At 42.5% G+C, this 16540-nt stretch overlaps 1 protein-coding gene across 1 annotated transcript in view; it reads left to right on the forward strand.

Moving 5' to 3' along the window:
* Positions 1-8395: 8395 nt before the first annotated feature.
* The window catches only part of LOC112073237 (uncharacterized), a 12394-nt gene continuing 4249 nt past the window's right edge, over positions 8396-16540 (forward strand). The window contains exons 1-3 of the mRNA XM_024140566.2: positions 8396-8875; positions 9015-9107; positions 16243-16471. Of these exons, the coding sequence (XP_023996334.2) occupies positions 8808-8875; positions 9015-9107; positions 16243-16471 (390 nt within the window). The 5' untranslated portion in view covers positions 8396-8807. The remainder of the gene's footprint in view (positions 8876-9014; positions 9108-16242; positions 16472-16540) is intronic.

The following is a 16540-nucleotide window of genomic DNA, read 5'->3' on the forward strand; positions in this document are numbered from 1 at the left end:
GTCGGTGTCAAGTAGTTAAGGCAGAGTGTTGGAAGGGTAGGTGGGTCGGTCCAGAGTACAGGCAGATGTGAGGGGTAGTTGGGTCGGTTCCAGAGTTTTACAGGCAGAGTGTTGAAGGGGTAGGATGGGTCGCCGTCCAGAGTTACAGGCAGGAGTGTTGAGGGTAGGTGGGTCGGTTCAGAGTTTACAGGCAGCAGAGTGTTGGGGGGTAGGTGGGTTGGGTGGGTGGTCGAGGGTGTGATCCTGATCACTGGAGGACACCAGTACTTCTTGTAGTCAGACTCAAAGTCCTCGTCATGCTAGTGGTGTCGGCCATCTTTCTTGCCGTTCAGTCTTGGCAGAACTGAGAGTAGTCCACTGCCTTGCTGCTCATAGAACAGGATAGGCCGAATGCCGTGTCCATTCTCCTCTTGTAGTTGCACTTCCTAGGGGGAGGATACGGCAAAACAAGTTACGCACTTGAAAGAGCATGTCTAGTCTTTTAAAGTGACTAAAATGGTTTGCGTAGATTATATTACTATTAGTAGAGGATGAAGTGTGTGTGTGTGTGTGTTGTGTGTGGTGTTTTCTTACCTTTACAAATCTGCTGTCATTGTAACAGTACCATTTGTTGTTGGGGTTTTTGGCATAAGGTCACATAGTGTCCTCCTTCCCATTGATACCTGAGATGGCAACTGTGGAGAGAGAGAGAGAGAGAGAGAGAGAGACACCTCATTAAATAACACAATATGGGCTATGCTCAAATGAGTACTATACTATATAGGGAGATAGGGTGGCCAGCCCTGGTCAAATAGTAGATAACTATATAAGGGAAGTAGGGTGCCATCCTGGTCAAAAGTAGTTATACTATATAAGGAATAGGGTCCATTTTGGGGCGTAGAGGATTTCTAATCTTACACCAACCTTCTAGAGTCAGTCGGGGACCCAAAATATCTAACTATATATATAGTATAATTTAAACCAAACCTAATTACTATATACACTGGCCTCAAAAAAAATAAAGGGAACACTTTAAACAAAACACAATGTAACTCCAAGTCAATCACACTTCTGTGTGAAATCAAAACTGTCCACTTAGGAAGCCAACAACTGATTGACCAATAACATTTCACATGCCTTGTTGTGCAAATGGAATAGACAAACAAGTGGAAATTATAGGCAATTAGCAAGACCACCCCATAAAGGAGTTGATTTCTGCAGGTGGTGACACGTACCACTTCTCAGTTCCTTGATGCTTCCTGGCTGATTGTTTGGTCACTTTTGATATGCTGGCGGTGCTCTCACCGTCTAGTGGTAAGCATGAGACGGAGTATATAACCCACACAATGGCTAGGTAGGCAGGCTTCATCAGGATGGCAACATCAATGCCGAGCCTGTGCAAGGAAAGGTTTGCTGGTCTGTACAGCGTAGTATCCCAGACGCATGGAAGGCGTTTACCAGGAGACAGGCCTTACATCAAGAGCACCGTGGAGGAGGCCGTAGGAGGGCAACCACCGCAGCAGCAGGACGCACCTCTGCCTTTGTGCAAGAGGAGCACTGCCAGAGCCCCTGCAAAATGACCTCCAGCCAGGCGCTCACATGGGTCTCCTCACAAGCGGTTCTGAGGAATCTCATCTATATAATATAGTAGATATAGTATACTTATTCTATATACAACATATCTATATTACACAACACAATATACAACACCACACACACAACACACACACAACCACACATCGACATACATTACATACATATATATATATTAAACTTAACTATATTAACTAAATCAATCTTCCTGAGGTAGTAGGTTAGGAGGCTAACCTCCAAGCAGTTTTGGAAGCCTCACTGAAATAGCATACAGCTTGTAGATGTTTCTCCAGGCTGTTGGTCTCTTTTGGTGAAGCAGAGCGGGGGCGGGCGTCTCTAGGTTTCACAGTGGGCGATCGTACTGGCCTCCGTGCGCTGTAGCCGCGTTGCTATGCGCCACCGCTTGTCCCCGTTCACTGCACCGATGACGTCACTGATGGCTGTTAAATGCGTCTGTGGTGGAACATCTCCGGTCGGCTCCCCCTCCTCACGAGCCCACCCTCCGTGTCCGCCTGCAGTCTTCCCTCCCTGGGTCGTGTTGTCGAGTCCTGCCGCCCCTCCCTGGTACCTCCTCCAGGTTCTCCTTGCTGTTCTGGAGGAGGCCCGTTGACGGCTGCCCAGCTGGGGAAGCCTGAGGCTCGGGTCTGTCTGTGTGCCTCGTTCCCCCTGACCTCCTCCTGTCTTGGGGCTGCTGCAGGGGCTGCTGGCTAATGCTGATGGAAGAGGAGCGGCTGACTTCCCTGCCTGAAGCTGGAGAGGCTGTGGAGACACAATAAGAGAGTGAGAGATGAGGAGTGATATGTGCTCAGTAAAACAGTTTGCCATCATACCTACCTGGTAGGCATGGTCAGGTGTTGGTGTAAATTGTTGCACTTTATGGAATTAGTAGTTAAATATATGCTTCGCTCTGGGTTTCGTTGTTTCTGTGTGTTTTATTACCCCTGTTCTGTTAATGTACTTGTTCGGTTTGGGTTTTCAACAATGGGATAAACTACTGGTCATGATCGCAGTTGAAATAGATGCAAACATCACCAGGACTGAAAGAGACCGACCCACCTACCCCTCAACACTCTGCCTGTAACTCTGGACCGACCCACCTACCCCTCAACACTCTGCCTGTAACTCTGAACCGACCCACCTACCCCTCAACACTCTGCCTGTAACTCTGAACCGACCCACTCAGCCATACACGTATGGAAAGGAAATTACACAACGCTTCTTCTTCAGCCAGTCACTGGGCGCCAAGAACCACAAAATGGTCATCACGAACTGTCGGTGGAGACCTCCTTGTTGTTTTGAAAGATTTTTTTTTGCCAAGAGAACAACATTTAAGCCCCACGTAAAGCACTAAACTGTTGTATATTTAGCCTGAGGAAACCCCCCCCCCTTGTATGTGTGTGTGTTGGATTGTCATCACATAAGCTGAGATTGCTTTCCTGTTGTGCATTTTCCTCCCCCTGCAGCCATCAAAATATGTTCACACACCTACACAATGTCTGGCTCTATAATTCTATACGGTAACGGTAGGATGAAGATGACTGTTGTTTTATTGATAAAGGGGTTCTCCAAGGGTACTGTCAGTACAAAAACAACTCATATTGCTACCTCACTGTCGCTTGCATGTCATTGGCCAATTGGAACAGTAAAATATCTGTTGACAGTATTAAAACCTCACACACTTCCTCTTTTGATGTCCACAAACACACGCGCGAGCACGCACTTCAAAAAAAATGATGATCTCCCTTTATGAAGAAAGATTCCACAAAATCGAGGTGTTTGACCTGAATTTGGCCCCTTGCCAAGCAACTGTCAAAACCAAAATGTGCAATTGCTGATCAATGTACCCCTAACAATTGTAGTCGTTTTAACTCACAAGCTTGAGTTTAAATCTGGGTTATGTTCTGGACAGGTGCCATAGAGAATGTTTCAAAGATTCATATATATATATATATATTTTTTTTTTTTTAAATTTGTTTTATCTTTCTCCAAATACTTATTTTATAGAGATGTATTTTTTTTAATGCACAATTTGGTTCATTTAAAGGTTGTTGTCATCTCTACTGTTTGTGTACAGTACGTTGTAGGGAGTTAGTCTGATACTGTAAATGAATAGGGTACATCCCAGATGGCACCCTATTCCCTATGGGCCCAGGTCACAAGTAGTGCACTAGGGAATAGGGTGCCATCTGGGATGTACCCTATTCATTTACAGTGCACTACTTGTGACCTGGGCCCATAGGGAGTAGGGTGCCACTTGGGATGCAGGCTAGGACTGCCTGTCAAATGTCCATGTTGTAGCTAGTCCTCACCGCTCCACTCTCTCAACAATACCATGTTGTATCTAGTCCTCACCGCTCCACTCTCTCTCTCAACAATACCATGTTGTAGCTAGTCCTCACCGCTCCACTCTCTCAACAATACCATGTTGTAGCTAGTCCTCACTGCTCCACTCTCTCTCAACAATACCATGTTTTTATCATTTCCATCAGCTGCTAGATAAAATAATCTGTGGTAAAACACTACTTAAAGTGCGCTGTCATAAGTATGATATAATATGTCATAACACACTATGATGGTTAGTGATTACCCACGTTTCATGGCAGGTATGCTGACGGGTGTCATGGCGTCTTTTTAACAACACTAGGAAGACTCTACGGTAGTGCACGTGAAGTAAACCATCGCTTGATCTGTTCATGACTTGTGGCCAAGCCGCTAGCCAAATGTCTGCTTCTCTGTCTGTCTTACATGTGTTTCCATGTCGAGTTGGCAGAGATGTGACATATAGTCAAGCCAAAGTGTTACACAGATTCTACTGGCCAATCAAAGGCTCACATTTTAGTGCTCTGAGAAAAATCAAACCGGATTGGGGGGCGGTTGTCACTAGTTACCACAGGCACAAAGTCAAAATTGGCTATTGGCTTTTTGTTCTTGATTTTAAGGTTTAGGCATAAAGTTAGCAGTGTGGTTAGGTTTAAAAACAGATTTTTAAGAAGAGAAGTTTTAGAAATCGATGGTGTTTAGCCATAATAATGACATTGTGGCTGTGGTAACTAGTGATGACCGATTTGGACAGAAAGACTGCATTATCAGGAGATTTTAGTTCAGTGGACTGTCAGAGGAGACGTTGCCCTTTTTTGTTCCAATACTTGAGAAATGCATCCTTCCTACATTCCTTGAAGTAATCACAGAGCTGAAGTGGTTGGGTAGGTGAAAGTACCATGGTGGTAACCTTCGATTATAGCTATCCAATCACTTATAGATATGTGATTACCTTAAGKAAGGAAGGACGTATTTCTGAAGTATTCAAACAGACCCAGTGTACTGGAAGAATGCACCTGAACCACTTTATTTTATTTCACCTTAACTTTAAAGTCATTATTTATATTTTGGTTTTTGTCTGGCTTTTAGTAGCAGCTCTTCTGTAGAGCGGCCATGTTTTTACGTCACCGCTGTGAACAGATGCCTGATTCTTCCCTGGAAAACAATACAATACTCGACGGTTCTCATTATTTATGATTTCTAAACGTTCTCTTATCGTGAGGTTGTCCTCCAAGCAAGTTCCAGATTCATGCTAGGTGAATGCTAGGTGAATGCTAGGTGAATGCTAGGTGATTGCTAGGGGATTGCTGGGTGAATGCATGCTAGGTGAATGCTAGGGGATTGCTAGTTGAATGCTAGTTGAATGCTAGGGGATTGCTAGTTGAATGCTAGGTGAATGCTAGGGGATTGCTAGTTGAATGCTAGGGGATTGCTAGTTGAATGCTAGTTGAATGCTAGGTGAATGCTAGGGATTGATTGCTAGTTGAATGCTAGGGGATTGCTAGTTGAATTGCGAAGCTAGTTGAATGCTGATTGCTAGTTGAATGCTAGGGGATTTGCTAGTTGAATTGCTAGGGGATTGAGCTAGGTGATTTTAAAGCCCCTGACCCCCTTCAAAAGTTGTTGCTGCTCTATGTTTGGGGGGGGGGGAATAATGATCATCATGGATGCACTGGATAAAATTTCTGTCGTTGAATGAAATGTTATTTTCCTTGTCAGAAAATGTATTGTGAAATTAATGCAGATTGAATTACTGAACATTCTTTTGTCTTTTTTAAATATTTTTCTCCCCCCCCCCCCCCCCCACGATGTACAACTATTGAATGTTATAGGGAATTTTGTCCAATATTTTAAATACACTCTACATGACCAAGTATGTGGACACCTCCTGGTCGAAAAATCCCATTCAAAATCATGGGCGTTAATATAGAGTTGGTCACGCCTTTTGTTGCTATAACAGCCTGCAGTCTTCTGGGAAGGCTTTCCACTAGATGTTGAAACATTGCTGCTGGGACTTGCTTCCATTCAGCCACAAGAGCATTAGTGAGGTCGGGCACTGATGTTGGGCGATTAGGCCTGGCTCCCAGTCGGAGTTCCAAATCATCCCAAAGGTGTTCGATGGGGTTAAGGTCAGGGCTCTGTGCAGGCCAGTCAAGTTCTTCCACACCGATCTCGACAAACCATTTCTGTATGGACCTCACTTTGTGCACGGGTGCATTGTCATGCTGAAACAGGAAAGGGCCTTCCCCAAACTGTTGCCACAAAGTTGGAAGCACAGAATCATCTAGAATGTCATTGTATGCTGTAGCGTTAAGATTTACCTTCACTAGAACTAAGGGGCCCGAACCATGATTCCTTCTCCACCAAACATGAAATCCGCCAAACCCAAATTCGTCCAATGGCTGAGAGCTTTACACCACTCCAGCCGATGCTTGTCATTGCGCATGGTGATGTTAGGCTTGTGTGCGGCTGCTCGGCCATGGAAACCCATTTCATGAAGCTCCCGACGAACGGTTCTTGTGCTGACATTGCTTCCAGAGGCAGTTTGGAACTCGGTAGTGAGCTTGTGTGGCCTACCACTTCACAGGTGAGCTGCACTTACAGTTGACCGTGGAAGCTCTAGCAGGGCAGAAATTTAACGAGCATCTTATGACGGTGCCACATTTGAAAGTCACTGAGCTCTTCAAGTAAGGCCCATTCTACTGCCAATGTTTGTCTATGGAGATTGCATGGCTGTGTGCTCAATATTTATACACCTGTCAGCAACAGGTGTGACTGAAATAGCCAAATCCTCTCATTTGAAAGGGTGTCCATACTTTTGTATATACAATGTACGTCACTTCATTCCAATAGAACAGTCCCATGTTCCAATGTTTACACTAGCACACAGTAGCACTTAGAATGCCTGCCCAATACATTGCTTCATACTAAGTAGTGAGTTAGTGTGGATATCTGAACCGCATATCCGAGTCAAACAAAGCGGCTTTCTACATTTTGCTTGAGCCGAGTCCCAAATGGCATCCCCCATATACCCTTTGGAGTGCCCTATTTTGGACTTGGTTTGTAGAGATGCAGTGGCTCTAGACCCTCTGCTGTATGGGCTAGATGTACCCTGCGCTGAGACAAATTTAAGCTAGACAGGAAATTAAGACTTGCGTCAGAAACAGCACCCTATCCCCTATGTCGTGCCCTACTTTTTGACTAGGGCTCTGGTCAAAAGTAGTGCGCCAGGTAGGGAATAGGGTGGCATTTTATACCTTGCCCTTTACCACATCTTCAGCACTCTTTACCAGCAGCGAGCACAGAGATGCCATCCTGGAACCCATGGCCCTACTGGTTCACCTCAGATCCAGTCAGCTACATTTAGTTCTGATTCCAGGCCAGGCAGAAAACATTATTCTTTTTTTTAAACACTCCCCATGAGCATTTCAATCCTGTGAAGCCCAGGGCTAATTTATTAACTGACCAGTGTTACACCCCCCCCCCCCCCCCTCTGTGGCAGGATGGTATGACCCGTTGGCACATAGTGCAGATCTACTACTGAAATTATTACTTTTTGTCCTCCTTATGTTTAGAAAGAGATGTAATTAATTGAAATTATCTTTTTATTTTGTAAAAAAAAAAAGTGTTTAAAGAATTAAAGTGATATTGCACTGACATTGAAAATGTACAAAAGTGTTTTGTAAATAAGCCATTAAAACAGATGCATTTGAATATGAACTGTAAAAAAAAAAATAAAAAAAAAAAAATACTGTAGTTGTATATGGTGTGATGAAACTGTTGATCTGTAACTAATATCCAAGCAACACATTCAATACAACAGATGCAATTAAGGCATAAAGTTGATGGGTTGGTTTTCTTGTGTGTGTGCGTGCAGTTGTCTGACGTGTGTGTGTGTGTGTGTGCGTGCAGTTGTGTGTGTGTGTGTGTGTGTGTCAGAGTGTGAGTGCTCCAGTCATGCTTGCAGCAGCCCCATCCTGTAGGTCTAGGTATTGTGAGTTGAGTTAGTATCTGTGAGCGGAAACCCTAACCTTCCACTTTTAGCCCGTGTCACTTTCTGCAGAACAGACCAGCTAGCAGTTGTGGTGGTCGGAACAGAACGGTTACTTCCCCCGAAACAAAGACTCGCAGCATGTTATTTATGCCTGACCCAAAAAACTCTACAGACAGCGGGGTTGCGTCCTAAATGACAACCTATTCCTTTCATAGAGCCCTATGGGCCCTGGTCAAAAGTAGTGTCACTGTATAGGAAATGGGGTGCCATTTGGGACGCAGATGGGACCGAGCTCCACTGTGAAGCATCTACTTCCAACTGAAGAAGTTTGTCTATTTGGCTGTCTGCTTCGTACTCCTCCATATAGATCATATCATTCCTATTCATTATATCGATCTGGGAAAAAGGTCATACGATACGAATAGTTCCTCAACATTTCGTGGACCTAAGTGTTCATTTGTATAGATGCTGTAAGTGTCTCTGTCAGTCAGCCAGCTCGGTCTCCGCGTCAGGGGTTTTGAAAACCACGGGGTGCTACTGTGCATTTCCCCTCCGTGCTGTGTGGTTCTTGAGCAAACAAAAAACCYGTCCTTCTGACTCCATTAACACAGGATATGATGTATTCTATTTCCTCTCAATGGGTGTCTTCTCTTCAGGGGGTCTCGGAGAAAAGCAGATAGCCTGCTATCACTGTTATCTACAGAGAATCATTCTGTGAGTTAGGTCTAGACGTTGTCCAAGTCTATTGTTGGGCAGTGCCGGTTTACTTTTTTTTTTTTTGTGCAGTGTGTTATGAAACAGATGTATCCTCACCAGGGGCCCTTTTTGAGAGGACAGGTAGGCTTAGACAAGTAGGTAGGTGGAGGTCTCTGTTTTTTTTAACAAGGACTTCTGACTCGTCACTGACATCCTGTCTGTCTACATGAACAAGGATGAGTGTCTGGATGACATGATGACCTCCTTGAACAATTCAACCACCCAATTATCCAAGTGAGTTCACCTGAAATGGAATTTAAGCCTATACCTCGATGTAATCTTATGTGAATACTTATATGTCTGAAAGTCAAGTACATAGTGGGACCTATCTTGTGTGCTTGTGTGTACCTAAAGTCTCGTTTGTCACTTCCAGCATGGAGTTGGACCTACCTCATTACCTCCTCATCGGGGTGTCTCTGCTCACCGTCCTGGTTTCCATAGTGCTGGGGACTCTGTGGCTCAAAAAGTAAGACGGCTCACCTCAATGGGTTTGTGAGAAATGGTCTGTATTCTACTTTTTCGATTAAACGTTGCGGTTTGAAGTTACGTGAGCCTCTGTGTCAGCTAGTACTGTAGGGGCGCTGAGAAAAGGAAAGCTGTGTAGACTTAGACAATGTAGACTTAGACAATGTAGACTTAGACAATGTATAAAAGGAGATTCAGAAGGAGCCAAGCCCTGCATCTCCCAACAACCGCAAATTAACAACCTTCAGCAATTTTGGAATTAAATTAATTAATATAATTTAATAATTTAATTAATAAGCGGATACAAAAAGAGTTACAAAAAAATTGAAATCATACTGGAAAATGGTGAACTTGATCATCAGAGGAATTGTGTAATGGATAACTGGAAGAATGGTTTTGCTAACTTATTTTCAGGCAACAGTATACCATCTGTGTTTTGATGAGGACTTAAATTATACTTGTAACTTAAAGAATCGGTTGGAAATTGGGCTGGATAAACCTCAAACTCATTCCTGAATGAATCCTTTACAATGGAGGAAGTTGGAAGGCTTTTGACGAAAGCAATAACAAGAAAAGCAACAGGAATAGAGGAGCTTCCAAAAACAGTCTGAAAATCTCCTAGGTTACTGCAGACTCTGTCTTTTTCAAATGTGTTTTGAAATGGTACGATCCCTACAACTTGGTACAGATCTAGCGTTCCATTAAATTACAGATCAGCCTTATTAGCAGTCTATAGTTATACTCTGGGATCTTAAACAGGTTCAGTTATACTCTGGGATCTTAAACAGGTTCAGTTATACTCTGGGATCTTAAACAGGTTCAGTTATACTCTGGGATCTCAAACAACAGGTTCAGTTATACTCTGGGATCTTAAAACAACAAGGTTCATTATACTCTGGGATCTTAAACAGGTTTCAGTTATACTCTGGGATCTCAAAAACAGGTTCAGTTATACTCTGGGATCTTAAACAACAGGTTCAGTTATACTCTGGGATCTTAAACAACAGGTTCAGTTATACTCTGGGATCTTAAATAACAGGTTCAGTTATACTCTGGGATCTTAAACAACAGGTTCAGTTATACTCTTGGATCTTAAACAACAGGTTCAGTTATACTCAGTACTTGGAAATGTCAGGTTTACTTGTAGATGAGCAGAACAGGCTTGGTAAAAACAGGACTTTAATATAAAAAGAAGTGATGCAGTCAGTCTCTTGGCCAAGAGAGACTGGCATGCATAGTATTTATATCAGCCCTCTGATTACAATGAAGAGTAAGACGTGTTGCTCTGTTCTGGGCCAGCTGCAGCTTAACTAGGTCTTTCCTTGCAGCACTCGACCACACGACTGTACAATAATCAAGATAAGACAAAAGTAGAGCTTAGAGGACTTTTTTTTATTTTTATTATTATTATTTTTTTCCTGGGGGGGTGGATCAGCTTAATATTGCGGAAAGAATGTTGTTTCCAATGTAATTGTCTGCATCATTTCCAATCCCCCATATTTTTTKGGGTAAATATATATATCCATTCACGTATGCATACATATACACATATATACATACACATACCTACATAGACATACATACTTTTTTTTAAAGAGTATACCTTTATTATTATTCCCTGCAAACCCTACCACCGATCCCCCAATTGGAGTAAACTGATAAACATTTCTGTTTTTACCTTCAATTTATACATCTTATACACATTTACAGACACAGTCTACTTTATAATAGTTCTCTCTTGTTTGTTCTTAGTCCTTCCTCTATTTCTGTTGTCCATCCAGTTTGATTTCCACTTGTAACTGTGCTATTTCACAATAGCTCCGCACCTATACATAGCTTAGCTCCGCACCTATACACATTTCAGCTTAGAGGACTTGCTTTTTGGAGTGTGGTATCAAATCTCTTTATTTTGGACAGACCTCTCCCCATCTTTACAACCATTGAATCTATATGTTTTGACCATGACAGTTTACAATCTATGGTAACACCAAGTAATTTAGTCTCAACTTGTTCAACAGCCACGTCATTCATTACCAGATTCAGCTGAGGTCTAGAACTTAGGGAATGATTTGTACCCAAAACCAAATAGTTTTAGTGCTTTCAGGACCAGTTTATTACAGGCCATCCATTCCAAAACAGACTGCAACTCTTTGTTAAGGGTTTCAGTGACTTCATAAGCTATTGTTGCTGATGCGTGTATGGTTGAATTATCAGCATACATAGACACACATGCTTTGTTTTAATGCCAGTGGCAGGTCATTGGTTAACATAGAAAAGAGTAGAGGGCCTAGAGAGCCGCCCTGCGGTACACCACACCCTACATGTTTGACATTTAGAGAAGCTTCCGTTAAAGAAAAAACGTTGAGTTCTATTAGATAGCTCTGAATCCACGATATTGCAGAGTTTGAAAAGCCATAACACATAAGTTTTGTCAACAACAGGTTGGGGTCAATAATATCAAAGGCTGTACTGACATCTAACAGTACAGCTACCACAATCTTCTTATTATCAATTTCTTTAAACCAATCGTCATCATTTGTGTCAGTGCAGTACATATTGACTGCCCTTCTCTATACGCATGCTGAAAGACTGTTGTTAATTTGTTTACAGAGAAATAGCATTGTATTTGGTCAAACACCATTTTTCCCCCCAACAGTTTGCTAAGACCTGACAGCAAGCTTATAGGTCTGCTGTTAGAACCAGTAAAGGCTGCTTTAGTGTATATGTGTGTGTCTTTTTTTTTTCTTGGATTCGGAAGTACTTTGGCTTCCCGCCAGGCCTGGGGACAAAGGTTCAGATTAAAGATATGACAGATAGGAGTGGCTATAGTCAGCTACCATCCTCCGTAGCTTTCCATCGATGTTGTCAATGCCAGGAGGTTTGTCATTATTGATCGATAACAGTAATTTTTTTCCATCTCCCACACTAATTTTACAAAATTCAAACTTGCAATGCTTTTCTTTCGTTTTGTTTTTTTTAAGCATGAATAAGGTGGCTCACTGTTCGTTCTTGGTATTTCCTGCCTAAGTTTGCCCACTTTGCCAATTAAGTAATCATTTTAAATAATTAGCAACATCAAATGATTTTGTGATGAATAAGCTTCTGATTCGATGAAAGATGGAGTTGAATTTGTCTTTCTGACTATAATTTTTTTCCATCATTCTTTATTATCACTGATCTTGGCCTCATAATATAGTTTCTTCTTCTTTTTGTTGAGTTGAGTCACATAATTCCGGCCAGTCAGACTGCAGCTAGACTTATTAGCCACTCCTTTTTCCCCATCTCTTTCAACCATACCGTTTTTCAATTCCTCATCAATCCATGGAGCCTTAACAGGTGCTTGTTCATTCTTCCCTGTCCTCAGTTTTCTCCACAGAACAAAGGGGACAGGATGTAAATTATAACCCCCAACCCTAGCCTGTGGTTGACCAATTAGAATTCCTTGCAGTAAAATTGGGCCAATGGCCAAATAACAAGTGTCCTGTTTCAGGCTCAATGTATAGACCATTCAGACCAATGAGATCTTGTCACAAGTAGCGATGAGTCCAGGCCTGAAACCCCTACACAGATTCGAACCAGATGTTGAACTGAAAAAATATATATATTTCCATTGATCGTTAATTCCCGATTGACCTCTAGTCCTCTGCGTTATTATATATTATTATCTTCAATTATTCATACACTCCCCCTAGACCATTAAAAAAAAAAATATATATATATATATATATACTTCAAATGTATTTTTAGAAAAAATGAACAGTATAAAAAAACATTAGCAGTAAGCATAAAATCATTTACATTAAATACCTTGCATTTCTATAAAACACAAAGGGTATATTTTACTTGCCGTTGCAATAATAGATTTCACACAAAGTTATAGAAAAGAGGTATTAACAGGTGGGATACCACATCTGAGAGAGCATGGTTACTGCACTGAGGACAGTTTCCCACGGACACATTGACCACAATCACGAGGCTTGGTGGGATGATGAAGACGATGATGATCCCTACCACATTCTGGTGAACACCACTGACACCCACACGCACTGGTTACAATGAGAATGTTCGTCTTGAGCGGACAGCTTGATGAAAACCAGTCAATATTCAGGTCCCCAAGAAAGTAGACCTCTCTGTTTACATCACATACACACTATCAAGTATTTCACACACATTATTTAGATAATGACTGTTAGCACTTGGTGGCCTATAGAAACACCCTAAAAGAAGAGGCTTTAGATGTGCCAAGTGAACCTGCAACCACAACACTTCAATAACACTTGACATAAGATCTTCTCTAAGCATTACAGGGATATGGCTCTGAATATATATATATATATATATAGCAACACTTACCCCATAAGCATTTGTGTCTCTTCTATAGATGTTATATCCTTGTATTTCTACTGCTGTATCATCAAATGAATTATTTGAGTCTCAGAAAGTCTTTGGAAAGTATTCAAACCCCTTGACTTTTTCCACATTTTGTTACGCTAGTCTTAATGTAAAGTTGATTAATCGTTTTCCCCCCTCATCAATCTACACACAATACCCCTAATGACAAATAAAAAAAACATGTTTTTAGAGATTTTTGCTAATTTATTAAAAATGAAAAATGAAATATCAGACTTACTCAGTACTTTGTTAAGCACCTTTGGCAGTGATTACAGCCTCGAGTCTTCTTGGGTATGACGTTACAAGCTTGGCACACCTGTATTTGGGGAGTTTCTCCCGTTCTTCTCTGCAGATCCTCTCAAGCTCTGTCAGCTATTTTCAGGTCTCTCCAGAGATGATTGATCAGGTTCAAGTCCGGGCTCTGACTTGGGCCACTCAGGGATATTCGGAGACTTGTCCCGAAGCCATTCCTGCATTGTCTTGGCTGGGTGCTTAGGGTCATTGTCCTGTTGGAAGGTGAACCGTCATCCCAGTCTGAGGTCCTGAGTGCTCTGGAGCAGGTTTCCTTCAAGGATCTCTCTGTACTTTGCTCCAATCATCTTTGCCTTGATCCTGACTAGTCTCCCTGTCCCTGCCACTGAAAAACATCCCCACAGCATGATGCTGCAACCACCATGCTTCACCATAGGGATGATGCCAGGTTTCCTCCAGATGTGATGCTTGGCATTCAGGCCAAATAATTCAATCTTGGTTTCATCAGACTAGAGAATCTTGTTTCTCATGGTCTGAGAGTCCTTTAGGTGCCTTTTGGCAAACTAAAATAATTATTATATTATTGATTGACTATGACTTTTCAAATCACTCAGTATTGCTATCTGCAGCGTTAGGTCTAGGCAAATGTTGCAATTCTACAGCCATTCCCCGACCTGTGACCAAAAACGAACTAGATATGGACAGTACCAAAATAAATGATCTAATGACTTTGCCTCCTCACAGCAGAATCTGCAGAGCTGGGAAGATTGTATCCCCCATATATATATAACATTCTATTGATTGCAAGACGTTTGTATAATCATTTAAATTGAGAAAGTTTAAGTTTTGAATCCGACGTTGTTTTGCGTGTCAATTCATAAACCATGTGCCATGGAATGGGTACATCGAAAATCTCTTCCCAACTATTTTGCAATTTATATGGCACAGCTGTACATTTTTGTTGATCCTTAATTGGTATATGTTTTTATTCATCACAATTTTCTTTAACCATTTCTGTTCTTTAATGCAGGGCCGACAGACAAGTTCCTTACTTTTTTCTCCGTTCTACTTGCCTCTTCCATTTTTGTGGTAATGCAGCAATTAGTTGGTTGTAATTTTGGGTAGAGGAGACATGTAGGAAGAGTCTTGGGGGTTTCAAACTTCTTCCATTTATTAAGAATGTTGGAGGCCACTTGGGGACCTTCAATGCTGCAGAAATGTTTTGGTACCCTCTTCCCCAGATCTGTGCCTCAAACACAATCCTGTCTCGGAGCTCTACGGACAATTCCTTCGACTTCATGTCTTGGTTTTTGCTCTGACATGCACTGTCAACTGGAACCTTATATAGACGGGTGTGTGCCTTTCCAAATCATGTCCAATCAATTGAATTTCCCCAAGAACACTGTAGCCTCCCTCATTCTTAAATGTAAGAAGTTTGGAACCACAAAGACTCTTCCTAGAGCTGGCCGCCCGACCAAACTGAGCAATTGGGGGAGAAGGGCCTTGGTCAGGGAGGTGACCAAGAATCTGATGTTCACTCCACCAATCAGTTCTTTAGTAAAAGGCAAACGACAGCCCACTTGGAGTTTGCTAAAGTTACGTAAAGACTCTCAGACCATGAGAAACAAGATTATCTAGTCTGATGAAACCAAGATTGAATTCTTTGACCTGAATGCCAAGTGTCACGTCTGGAGGAAACCTGGCACCATCCCTACGGTGAAGCATGGTGGTGGCAGCATCATACTGTGGGGATGTTTTTCAGCAGCAGGGACTGGGAGACTAGTCAGGATCGAGGGAGGGAAAGATGAACGGAGCAAAGTACAGAGAGATCCTTGATGAAGATCTGCTCCAGAGCACTCAGGAACTCAAACTGGGGCGAAGGTTCCCCTTCCAACATGACAACGACCCTAAGCACACAGCCAAGACAATGCTGCAGTGGCTTCGGGACAAGTCTCTGAATGTACTTGAGTGGCCCAGCCAGAGCACGAACTTGAACCCGATCGAACATCTCTGGAGAGACCTGAAAATAGCTGTGCAGCGACACTCCCCATCCAACCTGACAGAGCTTGAGGGGATCTGCAGAGAAGAATGGGAGAATCTCCCCAAATACAGGTGTGCCAAGCTTGTAGCGTAATACCCAAGACCACTCGAGGCTGTAATCACTGCCAAAGGTGCTTCATCAAAGTACTGAGTAAATGGTCTGAATACTTAAGTAAATGGATTACGTGCATAATTATTTATTTTTTTAATGGCAAAAAAATAAAAAAACATTTTGCTTTGTCATTATGGGGTATTGTGTGTAGATTGATGAGGGGGGGGGAAAAACTATTTAATCAATTTTAGAATAACGCTGTAACGTAACAAAATGTGGAAAAAGTCAAGGGGTCTGAATACTTTCCCGAATGACCTGTACGACATAGTAGATTTTCTGTCAGCCATTCCCATATGGACCATCTATACACGGAACATCCTCCCCTTCTGGCTGTTGTCAGGTATCGTTCCCTGAAGAGGACCATTCGGGACCTGCGAGGAGGAAGGCCTCTGGGAAATGTACTTTCCACTCCAGACTCCCCGTTCCTCTCTCCTGCTTCCCCCAGCCCGCCCCCCGTCACCTTGACGACAGAGAAGCTGGGGAAGAAGGACCCTGAGGAGCAGACATCACTACAGAGAAACAATAACAGGGCTGTCACTAACAGACTGCTTTGGAGGCCACCACAACAGGTATGCATACATTTGCTACACACACTCACACACACACACACACACACACACACACACACACACACACAC

Source organism: Salvelinus sp. IW2-2015, unplaced genomic scaffold (assembly GCF_002910315.2).
Source record: "Salvelinus sp. IW2-2015 unplaced genomic scaffold, ASM291031v2 Un_scaffold2192, whole genome shotgun sequence".
NCBI classification, from domain to species: domain Eukaryota; kingdom Metazoa; phylum Chordata; class Actinopteri; order Salmoniformes; family Salmonidae; genus Salvelinus; species Salvelinus sp. IW2-2015.